The 15,765-nt window shown below is 41.4% G+C and overlaps 1 protein-coding gene across 1 annotated transcript; it reads left to right on the top strand.

The window, feature by feature from the left end:
* Nucleotides 1-522: 522 nt before the first annotated feature.
* On the top strand, nt 523-10,208 carry LOC310875895 (mast cell tryptase-like). The gene is made up of 5 exons (XM_083789327.1): nt 523-544; nt 2,664-2,829; nt 5,957-6,231; nt 8,120-8,259; nt 9,622-10,208. Exons 2-5 carry the CDS (start codon nt 2,681-2,683, stop codon nt 10,102-10,104), a joined length of 1,047 nt encoding a protein of 348 aa, XP_083645453.1. The 5' UTR covers nt 523-544; nt 2,664-2,680; the 3' UTR covers nt 10,105-10,208.
* Nucleotides 10,209-15,765: the final 5,557 nt, after the last annotated feature.

Raw genomic sequence — 15,765 nt, 5'->3', positions numbered from 1 at the left:
TGTGTGTGTGTGTGTGTGTGTGTGTGTGTGTGTGTGTGTGTGTGTGTGTGTGTGTGTGTGTGTGTGTGTGTGTGTGTGTGTGTGTGTGTGCGTGCGTGCGTGCGTGTGTGCGTGTCTGTGCATACATGTGTAGAATGTGTACATTATATTGTATGTATTGTGCCAATGATCAATATGGCACCACATTATTGTAAGCTGCATTGATTTGGCAGAATATAAATGTTTTCTAGTTGTTTGTACTAGCCTGAAATGGCTTTGGTACATTATTTGTCTTAGGCCCAGAGCCCCAAATGAATCGAATGATAGAACAAAGCAGATGAAGGAGATTCTTTTGGTTTCTGGTTGTTTCCTGTTGCAATTAAATGTCAGTTATAATAAATGTGGACTTAATATTCTTCAGATACATAAATTGGTCTAATTAAGAGTTGATATATACCCTGCTGTCTTTTCTTTCTAGCAGTAACACTTACCTACTCTTACGGCTATTACGGCCACTCCGGCGATTCCGGTCGTCCGTACTCTGCACAACAACCGTCTGCGTCTGGTAAGCATCCAGGTTTATCTGCACCGTTTGTCTTTAATTTCAGGCTGTTACTCACAACAGGCATCAAAATCTGTGTCTGGCAAGCATCCAGGATTAGCAGCACTGTTTAAGTTTAAGGTCATTCAATTTCTCACTTCCTCTAGGCTAATTAAGGCATCTAAACTTGCTTATTTTTCTAAAGAGCTCAGAGTATGCTCATCATCTCTTGTCAGGCAAGCATCTCCATATTTCCATGTATTAGTTTATCGCATGACAGTGTTGTGCAAAAGAAGAACACGTCACAAAAGGCATTTTTTCTGGAAAGTAACCAGGGGTCATCGAAATGTGTCTGTGGCAAAGACTTGTCGTGGAATATTTTAGATTTTCTTTTTTGCACACATTATATTTTGACAAAGCTGCACAATGCATAACTTCTCTTTTTGCTACTTTTTGCGACACTCACACCGCAATGTGTTGGGACCCGTGTTGGGGCCTAGAAAATGAATTTGGTTCCTGCGTCATGGGCACTACTCATTCAATGCATTTTTTCATAGATAATACCCTTCTGAACTTTGGATTAAAAGTTCTACTCATAATATCCTGCAGTATTTTGTCACAGGCCAGAAATGTATGTAAAAGTATATAACCAGAAAACGAAAATCTTGTGCTGCTGTTTTTGCTTGTAAAATGTGTTATATTGATTTTGGCAACACAACATCTTTATATGTCATAAATACATATACCTAACATCTGAAACAAGTACTGGTGCCTTAGTTTACTCATGTGAATCTAGATCATGAAATGTAGCAAATTTGTTAAAAAAAAACCTACTTCAACAAACATTATTGGCACCCAGCACAATGAAACATACACATAGTAAATTTAGCCAAAAGGTTATGTTTGATACATTCAAAATTTCACAACATACTGTGTAATGATAGGTAGAAAAGAAAAGCAGTGCACCTCGGCCCAAAATGGCTGATGGTCTATCAAAATGTTACCACGCCCCCCTAAATTAATGTCAGATGCTGTGACACTTTGTGATACCTTATTTTGGGGGGTGTGGTAACAATTTGATAGATTTGTAGCCTTTGTGGGCCGAGGTGCACTGCTTTTCTTTTCTACCTTTCATTACACAGTAGGTTGTGACAATTCTTATGTATGAAATATAAGCTTTTGGCTAAATTTACTATGTGTATGCTTCATGTGCTGTGTGCCAATCACTTAAGTTGAAGCATTTTCTTTAACAAATTGAATGTGTAGTGCCCATGACACAGGGACGAAACTGAACGAAAAGGGACCTCACAATATGGCCTAATAGGGGTGAATTGATGAAAAATCATGAAATATGGAGATATGTGTTTCTGCTTGACAGTAATGATATGCACTGATGGTAAGATCATCAAAAAAGTCATAAATGCTTTTATCACTACCCGCCTGGATTACTGCAATGCACTTTATGTTGGGGCTAGCCAGGGCTGCACTTATAGATTGCAACTAGTGCAAAATGCTGCTGCACGCCTTCTGACAGGCACAAGAAGGCGTGACCACATTTCCCCCATTTTAGCTTCACTGCACTGGCTGTTTCAGGATCAAGTTAAGATTTTATTGTTTGTTTTTAAATCCCTTCATGGTCTAGCACCTCCTTATATTTCAGACCTTTTAAAATTGTATGTCCCAGAAAGGTCGTTGAGATCAATTTACAATTTACAATTTAGGCATTTAGCAGACGCTCTTAATCCAAGCATGGGAATACATCACAAAAAAGCATTTATCAAAAAACATGCGTAAGCTAAGAAAGTAACAGTGGAATATCTATATTATGAGACTATACATATAAACTATATATATATATATATACTACTATGCTATACATATGTACTATGGCGTGCTATGACTATATACAATGCAATTATAGTGCTGTCTACATAACATGCTATAAGTCTGTATCAGATGTTATCTAAGTCTACAGAAATGCTATCTAAGGGGGTAGGGTAAGTGCTATGGGCCATGATGGAGTCTAAAAAGGTGGGTTTTCAGACTACGGCGGAGATCAGCAGACAAGCTCATGCTGCAAACTAGTATAAGTAATAATAATCATCATCTTCAGTACACATGATGAGTGTGTTGTTTTGTTAAGTGTGCGGCCAGGCTCCCATGAACCAGAAGATCGTCGGAGGGCAGACCGCGCCGCCTGGCAGCTGGCCATGGCAGGTCAGCATACAGGTGCCTTCCTACGGTCATTTCTGTGGAGGTTCCCTCATCAACAGTGAATGGGTGCTGTCCGCTGCCCACTGCTTCCCAAAGTGAGACATAATTTAATGAATTGAAATGATTAATAACAAATCCTTGTTTTTTGCACGTCATTAAAGTAAAAAGGTCCAACATTTTTGAAAATTGCTGATTTACAAGCTCACAAGGCATTGCGATGTGACGTGTTATCAAAATATTTTTGTTAATAATTTTGTCGCAAATGTATAGAATAATCCCCAAGAAAAAGAACGATCCCTAGTCCACATCACTATCAGTGTTCATATACCTAAAGGGTTGTGTGCGTTTTGCATGTGCGTGTGTGAAATCATCATCATACCAGGAAGTGGCAAAAAAACTATTTCTGGCCTTGACAGCCCATACATCCAAACAGAAAAGTACTATAAACCAATTAATTGTTTACAAACATTGGGACTGGGCGCACGGGTGACTGTTTCATGTAATCAATTCCCAACAGATCTCCAAACCTGTTGTTTTGGGGAGTGCTGGTTTCAGTCCATTCAACCTCCTCTTGTGAGTTGGCTAGTGAGGTGCACCCTAGGAGACATTTATACTTCAAAGCTTTGTGTGCGCGACACCATTGCAGGACGAAGCATAAATTATACTTGACTAGAATTTCGCGGGCCTTCGGCCCGCTCATCCTAGTGCCATGCGATGCGTCGCAAATGGGAAGAAGGCAATAGCGGGAGGGCGATGCGAGTGCTGTACTGTACCCCTTTGTACTGTACTGCACTCCTTAGTATTGCACTGTACTGTAATGTTCTGTACTGTACTTTACTGTACTTCTTTGTTCTGTACTGTATTTTACTGTACTTCTTTGTTCTGTACTGTACTGTACTGTACTGTACTGTACTGTACTGTACTGTACTGTACTGTACTGTACTGTACTGTACTGTACTGTACTGTTAGTGTTATTGTTATTAGTGTTATTGTTGTTCTTCTTATGATTATTATTATGATTATTATGATTTGTATTAATATTAATATTAATATTAATATTAATATTAATATTAATATTAATATTACTATTAATATTAATATTAATATTAGTATTAATATTAATATGAATGTTATTGTTATTGTTACATGGATTATTGTTGTGATGTGAGCTTGTTTGTAAATGAGTCAGTTTACAAAGAAGCTTATTATTATTATTATTATTATTATTATTATTATTATTATTATTATTATTATTATTATGATTATGATTATTATTATTAGTATTAGTATCGTTATTGTGATTGTTATTATTATTGTTATTATTACATGGATTATTGTTGTGATGTGAGCTTGTTTGTACATGAGTGAGTTTACAGGTGACCATGTATGATACGACATGGATACACCTTTTTGCTCACATGTTTTTGCTCACATGTTTTCGCTGACATGTTTTCACTTGTATATATAGATTGTGAGAAAGGGATGTCGGAAAGCCAAGCGTTGTCAGTTTACTCACAGCACAGCACCGTCACTCCTGTCCAGGGGCGGCCTTAAGTATCGGGAGGCCTCGTTCATGACGTCATCATTTTAATAATTAACAGTTATATTTATTTTTATTTATTTATTTTACTTTACTTATAAAAAAACCTGGCAACCCGCGCCCTGCGGTCATTTTCTGCTACCTGAGTGGGGCTCCCTAGCCTGCTAGAGGGGCTCCCATCATCCCATGCACCCTGAGAGAAAAAAAAGGAAAATAAATGCAGCCTTGAGCCTACCAATGTTTTGGGCTTGTGGAGCTTGTGGACCTCCTCCTCCTTCCCCAAATTGCCAATCCTAATACATCCAAAAGTAGTGTGAATATTTCCACAGCCTACTTACTAAAGGATAAACTATTAGTCTTCTCCGAAATCTGTCAATCTTTGTCAACTCAGCACGTGTTGACAACGCATTGTAAACAGAAACAGAAGCTGTGTGTGTGTCACACCAAAAGTGGTGACCTATAGAATCCTGTACATTAGAATCAACACACGATCCTCTTGTATCAAGGCTGGGGCAGCGCAGCTCTGGGCTCTGGCTACTGCCTGCGAGTTAGCATTCCTGGTGGCTATCAACTTGTGCTAGTGGTTTTGGTGTCACATTTTGCTTGATACTGGGTGAAAGTCTCATTCAAAAAAAAATATTTTCGCTCGAAATTCTTAGTTACAATGACATTGAGTTGAGGTGTTTGTGTTTTACGGTAACTGTTGCATAATCACTATTTCTCGAGTCCCGTGACCGGGCCATCTAGCCCTCTGTCTCCGCCGTCAGAATGCCTCTCCCCTCTCACTACTGCTGCTGCTGCCTGATGCTGGCTCGCTGTGCAGAGTGTAGAATAGGCGTGGTGCAGCCTTACTCTAAGGGCGCAGCAAATTCACGACATTGAGGCGTTGGAATACATCCCGGTCGCGTGGTTCATGTAACTTGTGTGTCACTGTGAAGGACTGGCCCCATGAAGTGAACGGAGTTGGTGTAAGTAGTCGGCAAACATGACGATTTTGATGTAGGCTGTTGATCTTGCGCAATACCGCAATAACAGCGTGTTTGACAAAACTAATATTTGTACAGTAAATATGACAGTTGGGTGAATGCAATGTAGTGCAGCTGGATTCTAGGAGTGTGCAGATTTTGTTTTGCATGGAGAGATGCCTGCTAACAGTGTAGGTCTGTAGGAGAAAGAGCACGGATAAAGGCAGATAAACAGCTATGTGCTTATGTACCCCCTGTCTATTAGGGTAGAAGGATGGGCTACAGGTGCGCGTGCAGCCGTGCACAAATAGGCTCTGCTGCCGTTCCTCCCGTTCTTATGACAGCAACTGGAGGTGTGGTTTGAATTGCTATTATTGTTCAAACACAACAGAAACCAGGGATTATATATTTCAAGGGCGAGAGATCACAATAAAAATCCTAATCATTCTTCCTCCACACTGGGATAAAAACAGCATCTGAAAGTTTGATGGGGCATTTTTTATATGTGAGTGCAGTTAGAACTTTTCCATTGCATCTTATGAGAGGTGGTGTTCTTCTGCTGCCGTGATGCATGCGCATGCTGTTGCTTATCAGTGTGATGTCGTCTGTTAAGGCGTCTAGTATCTACGCCTATAAACTCAACTTACCACTCACTTTATGTATGTGCATACCTCAGGTAATTCATTATTACCCCCTCCTCCACACACTCTCTTGCAGCCCTGATCCCAATGACAACATTACCGTCTTCTTGGGCCGCCAGTCCCAAGAATTGATGAACCCCAATGAGGTGAACCGCACGGTGGTGCAGTTCATCAAACATCCTCAGTACGGCCAGATGATGTACTTTAACAACGACATGGCTCTGCTGAGGCTCTCCCACCCCGTCACCTTCACGCCGTACATCCGCCCGGTCTGTCTGGCGGCGACGAACAGCACCTTCTACAGTGGAACTATGAGCTGGGTGACTGGCTGGGGGTCGGTAGATATTGGTGGTGAGTAATAATGCGGGTGCATGCATGTGTTTGGTCCAACGCACTAACAGTCCGACAGGCATTAGTCCCAAACACATTAGTCCGACAGACACCCTACCCAAAACCCGAAAACCTAACCCTAACCTCACGGTAAAGCCACGGGTGAGTTTTAACAGGCAGCGCCATATCAGGACTCGGGAGCCACGGGTGAGTCTTAACCAGCAAAGCATAATATGCATACAACATAAAAACCCAACGAAACAACCTAAGAAATATTGTTACTGCCATGACCAAATCAGCTAAAAGAAACGTTATCAATGATAAAGGTGAGGAAAATGAAAACAATCCTCGGGAGCTCTGGAAGCTACTCAACAACCAACTAGGCTGCGGTCAGAAACTGAAAACCAGGTTTTCAAACATAAACATCAAATCGAACGACACTCTCATCAATGACAAGCTTGATGTGGCCAACTACTTGAACATCTTCTTTACAAACATAGCAACAACGCTGGTTAACAAACTGCGCTCCCACTCTGGGTTTGGTGTAGAGCACATTAAAACCTTCTACAGAAACCTAGGTGTTTGTAAAGACGATTTTAAACTAGTTATGGTAACAACTGATGAGGTACTTAAGAAATGTAGTGCCCTCCAACCCCACAAGGCCACTGGCCATGACAATATTCCTTCCGAATTTCTAAGAGACTGGGCCATCTCTATAGCTCCAATCATCACCTACATAGTGAACCTCTCCATCAAACAGGGACAGGTCTACCAAGATTTCAAACTGGCCAAAGTAACCCCCTTGCACAAGAAAGGGAGTAAATTAGACCCCTACAACTACCGCCCTATTTCTATTCTAAGCTCCATCTCGAAAGTGATGGAAAAAATAGACTATGAACAGGTTGAAAAGTATCTTGCCACAATAAAAATAATGTACGAGTTCCAATCTGGCTTCAGAACATCCCACTCCACTGATACATGCCTCCTCTATTTGAGCAACCACATCAAACACGAGGTGGATGCTGGCAAATACTGCGGCATGGTCAGCTGGACCTCCAAAAGGCTTTTGACACAGTGAACCACTCCATACTGGTTAACAAACTAAAAGCAATTGGTTTTGATAGCACATCAGTGAGCTGGACGCAATCCTACCTGGAGGGGAGAGAACAGATGGTGGAGGTGAACGGAACACTGCCCCCCCCCCCCCTCCCAGTGAGCTGTTGTGTTCCACAAGGAAGCATACAGCCTTTACCTCGGGCCGTCGGGCCTAAGGCCTGACTCACTAGCCTGGTTAATAAACCAGACCGAATCAGCCGTTGGCAAAAAAAAATTGCCTACCGGCGGATTTCGGTCTGGAGAGGCTCAATTGTACGCCCATTTTCTACACACGAGAACGTGTGCGCCCAATAGGGACACGGTATGCAATATGGGCGGGCTTTGGTACAGTGACGTTCAATGCTTGAGACCTTTGACTGACAGTAGCTCTGACCAATTGCGTCAAAGAGAAAATGTTTCCCTGGAAATGAAATCCAAGCTGAGCCTCCCCAGACTAATATCCCGCGGATCCGTGTGATATTAGTCTGGTTTATTAACCAGGCTACTGACTCACACCTTCGCAACAGATTGATGTATGCTTGTTGTATGAGATGTATAGCTGATACAAGCTCGCAATGCATTTCCAATGGGAGTCACATGGTTTGACACAACATTTGTGTATGAGGGGGTGGGGGGCAGTCGAAACACAGCCGAAAGCCGTACAACACAAATGTGACTTCCATTGGAAATTCATTGGGGCAAGATGTATCAAACCCTTTGTATACATCTATTATGCATCAATGTTGTATGCTAGATCGAAAGGTGTGAGTCGGGCCTAAGACAAATTAGTCCCTTTTCCTCTCTTCCATTATAGTTCCCCTGGCCTCTCCCCAGAACCTTCAGGAAGTCGATGTGCCAGTCGTGGGGAACCAGCAGTGTACATGCAGCTACTATGACCTCACAGACAACATGATTTGTGCTGGCCTCAATGAAGGAGGAAAGGACTCCTGTCAGGTGACAGATCATACCTTTTCTCTGTCCATCATATCCTTCTATCCAGTGTTGTAGTGCTACTTTTAGAAGTGGGGGGACGTGGCACCCCATTGTATCTGCAAAGATGTTTCATTTAATCATAACGCCCCATAAGACACGTGCGCACACACATGCACACACATTTGCGTGCACAACACACGCAGACACTCACTATAAAACATGCAGACGTCTATAGCCTGTTTAGAAACCGGGTTTACCATGATTAATCGTATCCATAAAGGTAAATAAATGTAAAAAAACATATTTTTGCCCTAAAATAATTTTAGGCGTGAGAGAAGTGGGGGGTACGTCGCTCCCCCGCGTCCCGTCCCCCCACTACACCCCCTGCTTCTATCAAACTTCTATCATTATATTTATATATTTTTGTCTGAGGTGGGGTCTTTCAGTACATTAATGATGCTCAGTGACATAATAGAAGGTAGGTTTGTTTCCCTGCCCACATCCCTGTTTTTTGAGGGGCGCTAGCCCCTCCTATATTCAGCTATAGTGTAGATTCTTGTCCTAACACAAACATTAAATGACATACAATGAATGGAGCATTTACGTCATATGTAGACGAGAGCACATCGTCTACATATACAAAAAAAATATTCCCATTGACAATATACTTTTTTTTCCTTTTTTTTGCTATATACAGCTTTTGTCGTCTCATATTTGCCATTGACAATGAAACGAGATCATTATGTGCCTCAAATAACTTATGACGTCAATTTGTAGCAAACATTAAATGCCATTGACAATGATGGGAAAATCATAATTTATGTAGCGAGCAAAACGGCTAACCAATCACATAAATTCAGCTGTTCATGAGATGATGTATGATGATGTATAATGATAAGCGCTAAAGCGCGCCCCTCACTTCACACGGGTGTGATTTTTTTACAGGCAGACCCACAATGGTCTCGCTTTCTGTTTCTTCACTGGACCATTCTCACATGTCCCAGAAATGGGTGGACCAAAGTTTCCAGCTCAATTATTATTATTAAAAAAAACTTAAAAAGTTGATATTTTTAAAATAATACCCACGTTTTTCAGAAATGTCACCCCCCTATGATAAGCCCCCCCCCCCCCCCCCTATGATATCTATGTTTTATTTTATTTTTTTGTGAAAAGTCATGATGAAATATTAAAGAGAGTACCTCAAGTTGCAATGTATTTGGTGTAGGCTACTTCAATTTATTTTGATGAGAAATATTTTCTATGGAATATTTTTACACGGTAAAATATGCCCGTGTTTAGTGATGGTATGACAAAAAGGATGTCTAGTGTTCTCGGGCAGGGGTTCTCAACGTTTTTTTTGCTGGGGACTTCTCATTTCCTCAGGGAGACTCTGGCGGGCCGATGGTGAGCCGCATGATGAGCAACGGCACACCACCCCGCTGGGTCCAGTCCGGGGTGGTGAGCTTCGGCCAGGGCTGCGCCCTGCCCAACATCCCGGGAGTCTACGCCCGCGTGTCGCGCTACCAGGACTGGATCAGCATGCACGTCACCTCTGACCCGCCAGGCTTCGTTAGGTTCATGTCCGACGGCATGGACACCGACATGGGTTTCCAGTGTCCTACGAATCCACCCATGACCACATACCCACCCATGACCACATACCCACCCATGACCACATACCCACCGTGGCCACCCATGACCACCCATCACCCCGTATACCCACCGGGGTGGACCACACGCCCACCACCACCCATTAAACCGTGTGAGAGTCTCTTTTGTGGCGGCCCGAACACCGTCCATTTCACGTACTTCACGTATGTCTTAACTCTCGCACTGATGCTCTACAGTGTGGCTGGTTTTGCATAAGGGCTTTTCAAGGCACCAAGTTGCGTTACGTTAAGGGGAAACCTCTCTTTACATTGCTTATTTTTATTGTGGATTTGGTTGCTTAAAGCCCCATTGTGCGATACATACCCGATAGACACAATGGACAAAAAGCAAAAGCTTGTTTCCATTGTGGTCCACCATGTAACATAAAACCTACCACAGGCTCAAAACGGTCTCAAACTCAACATAAAAACAAGCACTGTGAAAATCCAATGTGTCTATTAAATATTGCACAATGTGGCTTTAACATATAAGGGAATGTTCACTCTAGCCCTGGGGGTCAAAAGTATGTTGCTTAGATTCTAATTGCAACTACTGTAAGTAAAAATGCAATCTTAAATTTGTATCTCATGAAGATATGTTGAATGATTTGCAGCTAAACTATTAAAGTTTTACTTTTATTCCAATGTCCATTTGCAAACTTTGTCTGTCTCATATGAATCTCTGCAATAGAAAAGAAAGGCCAATTAACTGTAATGCCAATATTGTACATATACAAATACAGTTAGGTCAGAGCCACTAATGAGGAAAATATAGGTATGGTGATTTGGTGTAATATGTGAAAGTGGGGACCGGGGACCCCTAGGGTCCTTGAGGGGGTTCCAGGGGGTCCCCAGCAAATGTGTTAACACAGCATCAGAATCGGATCAACCACGGTAATCCTATTTAATACTTACTAGGCCTACTTAAACATGGCTGATCTGTAGATTTTTTAAACATTTATTAATGGTTTAACACAAATCTTCTCTCCTGGGGGTCCCTGGCACATCGTTTCAGGTGGAGGGTCCCCGGCCATATAGCGGTCCCTGACATGAAAACGTTTGAGATTGAACCATAATTAAATTTGTGGCCAAATTTGACTGAGGGACTGCCATTGGATTTTCTTTTTTAATTTTCGTTTTGTCATATGAAAGCAGGGAATCACAACTAATTGACATATTGGTTTCATTTATTTCATATTTACATGTCGATTTCAGCTATTTCAGACATGCTCTATTAGCCTGGTTAATAAACCAGACCGAATGCTCTATAGCCTCTAGTATGTGAAGAGTCTGCCTGTGCTATTAACTCATTTTGAATAAGAAAAAATATTTTTTTGCTCTGGTGAAAAGCTGGAATTTGCGCGATGGCAGGCTCTCAGTCAAATGTGGTCACCATTGAACCAGGGGTTTTCAACTGATTATGAACCAGGGACCACCACCCTGACTGAGAATCAACCTGGGGCCACTGTTGTGTTGGGAGGGGGGATATGGGCGTTGTGTGGGGGGAAAATTAACCTTCCATATTAAACTCATATTGCTATTGTAACTTACTGTATGTATGTGTAGCCAGGTGAAACACTGCCAATATACATGTAGCCAGGTCTAAAGCATACTGAAATACTGCCAATAGATGGTGCTAGTGCTCTGGTTAGTGCAATGCAGGAAGGTAGAATGCAGAAGCAGGAAGTAGGAAGTAAAGTCAGATGCTGAGAGACATATTCCATGAGGGTATTCATGCTGGTTGTTGTGTGAAGATAAATACCTACCATCAAGGTAAATATGTGTACAAATGGTGATGTATTATCAACCATAGTGATGTACAGAGGTACACTGTTCAGTTTTACATTGTAATAATGTTGAATAATTTTCATTGGATGTATACAGATTATTATTGAGAAGCTGTGATTAAGCTGGGAGCTGTGAACTGATCCTTTGGAGTCTGGGAGCTAAGATTCTGGACTAAATGTAGGTTTATTAACCAAAATGTGTTTGTTTGAATATGTTGTGTTTTTGTTTATTTTTCTGAAGACGTGTTTGATAGAACTTTGTAAATGCAATATGTGATTGTATTTCCTTTTCTTTTGTGTTCATTTGTCAGTGAGGATTTCCAGTTGGTGTGTTGTCCTGTACACTGCAGTTATTTTTGCAATATAAAAGCCATATCCTATTGTTCCTCTGAAGCAGTTATTGCCCAGAATAAAAAAACCCATTATTTTAGTTTGTGTCCGGTGCTTATCTCATTTTGCCTGGTTACATATGAGCGAGCGGACACAATTAATTATGGGCACATTTCCTTATAATGGTGACTCAACCAGGCAATCCGGTACAGTTTCCCTTGAGATTCTACCTCAGTTTTCTGTGGAAGTTCTTGATGTCTGACTTCCCAGTAAGTTCTGACAACATCGACACGTCATCATATATCACCACGTCATTTACTGCATTGTTTCTCAACTTGTGGTCAATACAATACATTTAAATACAAATCTTCACTTTCCTACATTACTAAATGCATGGTCAGGGACCACATGCAATACCTTCACGGACCACCAGTGGTCCACGGACCACCTGTTGAAAACCCATGGATTAGGCAATTAATATATGTATCATTAATTACGGTTGGGGTAAAGATTTGGGGAGTCTTAAAGGAGTAGTTTACGCCAAAAATGACTTAATTTCAATTTCACACCCCATGAAGCCTTCATGGAGAATTTCTTTGATCATTCCTGAGCCAATAAATTCAATAATTTCAGCTAATTATTGGCTCAGGAATTTGACAAAAACAAACAAAAAAAACCTCAGTGAATTCACGGCTTCATGGGCGGGTGTGTAATTGATAAAAGTATATATATTTTTAGTTTAGAGCACCTGTGACGTAAAAGGTTTGCCAGCCAAGTCTATGGACTTAATGTGTTTGACACACACACACACACACACACACACACACACACACACACACAGTAGTGCTTGCTTACAGTAGTGTGGATGCTTTTCCAGAAAGACTGACACCGGAATAAGGTTGGTTAATCCGGTCGTTTTATAAGACGACCGGATTAAGGTTGGTGAGGGGTGCATTAAGGGTTGGGGGAGGGTTAAGGTTAGGTGTGCTGCCCCGTGGGAAGTTAGGTTAGGGTGAGGGTGTAGTATATTAAAATACCATACAGGAGAGTAAATGTGCACGGCAGACAGACGACGAGATGATGTTCCTTGATGTTTATTTCAGAGTACACAGCACAGCAAACAGCATAGGTCCGTCGGCCTTACGCCGTCGGGGAGAATGACCCAGTTACATTGGGGAGAGAAGGAGAAGGAGGAATGGGGGAAACCGGCTGCCCAGATCGTTCTTTGTCTGGCCTTATATACTCAAGTCCATACATTACTGTAAATGCACGTGCACGCTATTCTGGCGTCCAGGGCCTCCCCGTGTTATTCGATAGCACCCCCCCGCCTTATGTGTCCATGTGCATGCGTGTGTGTGTGTGTGTGTGTGTGTGTGTGTGTGTGTGTGTGTGTGTGTGTGTGTGTGCATGCATGCATGCATGCGTGTGTGTGTGTATGTGTGTGTATGTGCACATGGCATTTAGTGATGTCCAGGCATCATTAGCTGGTCTGTGTGTCTCAGTATAGCTTTGTTTAGAATACCTCCAACCTGTGACTTGATGGACTATGGGCGGGTGCTGATAGACGGATCCGGAAGCGTGCGTGTGTGTGCACGAACAAAGACAGCTGGCCTTGGAGACGAACTGACTTAGCACAGAAATGTAGTCTTGACATAGAATATTGCAAATATGGACTAAAATGGATACCACAAGGGTTTGAGATGGTTAACATCTCGGTAGACAACTTGACTGCGTGTGCGTGCGTTTGTTTTGATTTGTGAGTTCTCTTGGCACAGTACCATGGGTGTGTGCGCATAACAGGAGGAGAAGATGAGTTCAGATATGTACAAGTGCCACTGTCTGCTATTTTGTTTAAAGCTGCATTACACCTCAAGCAGACTGTAATTAGGAAACCTTTTAATTATTTGACTGGTTTGGGTGTTATCTTGTTCATAAAGTGCATGATGTTCTTGTGTGATCCTCAACACAGGATTTGATATCAAGACTAAAATTAGTATTGCCGCACCACCAATAATCATGATAGTACAGCAGCTATCTGCACCCGGGGGCATCAAAACACGCTACAAGCTCACAACACATTACGGCGTGTGGTGACCTTGTAGATCAGCAATTGTCCTTTCTATAATGAATGACATGCCCAAAATCAGGATGTCAGGTTAAAGTAGTTAGCTATATAGTTGCCCAACTTACCCAGCACGACTGGGAAGTTATCCACTGTATACTGGCAGTGGCCGTCCTGAGACAGGCATTATATGTGGCATAATGCATGGTCCAAGTATATTCCATGTTTGGGATTTCAATAAATGGGTCTTATACAGTAAGTACAGTTGCAGTCCGAGAAAGGGACACTTAGCTGCAAAGGTGAATGGATGCGTAGTATACTTCATATTAGGTTATTGCAGATGACCTTTCAGAGGACAGTGTTACTTGGGAACATCAGGAGACAAGTTCTACAAGCTAAAATAGTTTTTTGTTTGTCAACGTAGCATAAATAGTTGTGGTGTCAATTAAGATCTCGTACTGTTGATGAGAAAACTATATATACAGATGACAAACAACATACCTGAGATTCTAAACAGATAATTAAGTACATGAGTGATTAATGAAGGCCATGTCAGGATTTAAAGGAATGCAGTGTCACAATAGTAGTTTGATTAGGGTGCCCAACCTTGATCAGAGCTGAGGAGGAGGTCTGTGGATCAAGGGTTTCCATGATTTATGCTTGTTGAGTGTTATTATGATTTAGTTGTTATTGTAATTTGACACTTTCTCTCAACTGACAAAAAATATAACTATTTACTTGTCCAGTCCCTCTTTAACAATGATGTCATGCCAAGTTATTTTCCACTATGGGCATACAGTTGACTTGACTCACACAACCATGACAAAATGTGGTACCGATATCGCATACCACAAATCTCCTGCAACATATTAATGAGCATGTCAACCTATTCCCAACACTATATATTAAAAATATATATATATATACGGACATACAAACAACATTCACTGGAGTTCACTGTGTTGTTGTGGAGCATTTGATATAACAAGTGTGGAAATTACCCGGCGGCCGGCGGTGTTGCTTTTTTTACAATTGTTCAAGGATAGGGAGGGAAGCTACCAGTTAAGATGGGACCTAAACTTCCAACAACCCTGTGTTAATACCACCCGGAAGAGCATGTGTATCTCTGTCTGTGGGTTGAAAATATGGAATGGCCTGACCGAGGAGTTGAAACACAGCAGACACATCTCTCGATTCAAGATACAATTTAAGCATATTCTTTTGGCTAAATACAGTGTATCGTAGAATGATTTGTATATATGATATATATAGTATGTAATATAATATGTGGTATGTAATATATAGTATATATAATATAATATGATATAACATATTTTACCTATGAGGATGCTGATGATGATGATGATGATGATTATGGTATTAATTTATAGGGTTCCTGGTGGATCTCTACGGTGACACGGGGGTGGGTGGAGTATCGTGTTGGTTCTCGCCAATTGGTTGTCAATCTTCTCGACGGTGGTATTATTAAATTGTTTGGATTGTTTATTGTAATTTTTTATTTTGATGTTTGTAGGATAGGCATTTATAAGCTTTCAGCTTCAGCCTATTCCTTTTGATCACCTCCAGTTCCTTTTTTTGTTATGTAACCGTGTGTTAACTGTGAAGATGATCAAATAAACTAAACTAAACATAACATATAATGCCTGTCTCAGGACGGCCACCTGCCAGTATACAGTGG

Source organism: Protomyctophum parallelum (assembly GCF_964188405.1).
Source record: "Protomyctophum parallelum genome assembly, chromosome: 18".
Classification (NCBI taxonomy): domain Eukaryota; kingdom Metazoa; phylum Chordata; class Actinopteri; order Myctophiformes; family Myctophidae; genus Protomyctophum; species Protomyctophum parallelum.
The sequence above is the reverse complement of the archived record's forward strand: the minus strand, read 5'-3'. Positions and strand labels throughout refer to the sequence as shown.

Bases quoted from the DNA above. Each gene is read 5' to 3' on its own strand.
- LOC310875895 (XM_083789327.1), top strand. From the start codon at position 2,681: ATGAACCAGAAGATCGTCGGAGGGCAGACCGCGCCGCCTGGCAGCTGG. The intron at 2,830-5,956 runs GTGAGACATAAT...ACTCTCTTGCAG, and splicing joins GCTGCCCACTGCTTCCCAAA to CCCTGATCCCAATGACAACA. The intron at 6,232-8,119 runs GTGAGTAATAAT...CTTCCATTATAG, and splicing joins GGGGTCGGTAGATATTGGTG to TTCCCCTGGCCTCTCCCCAG.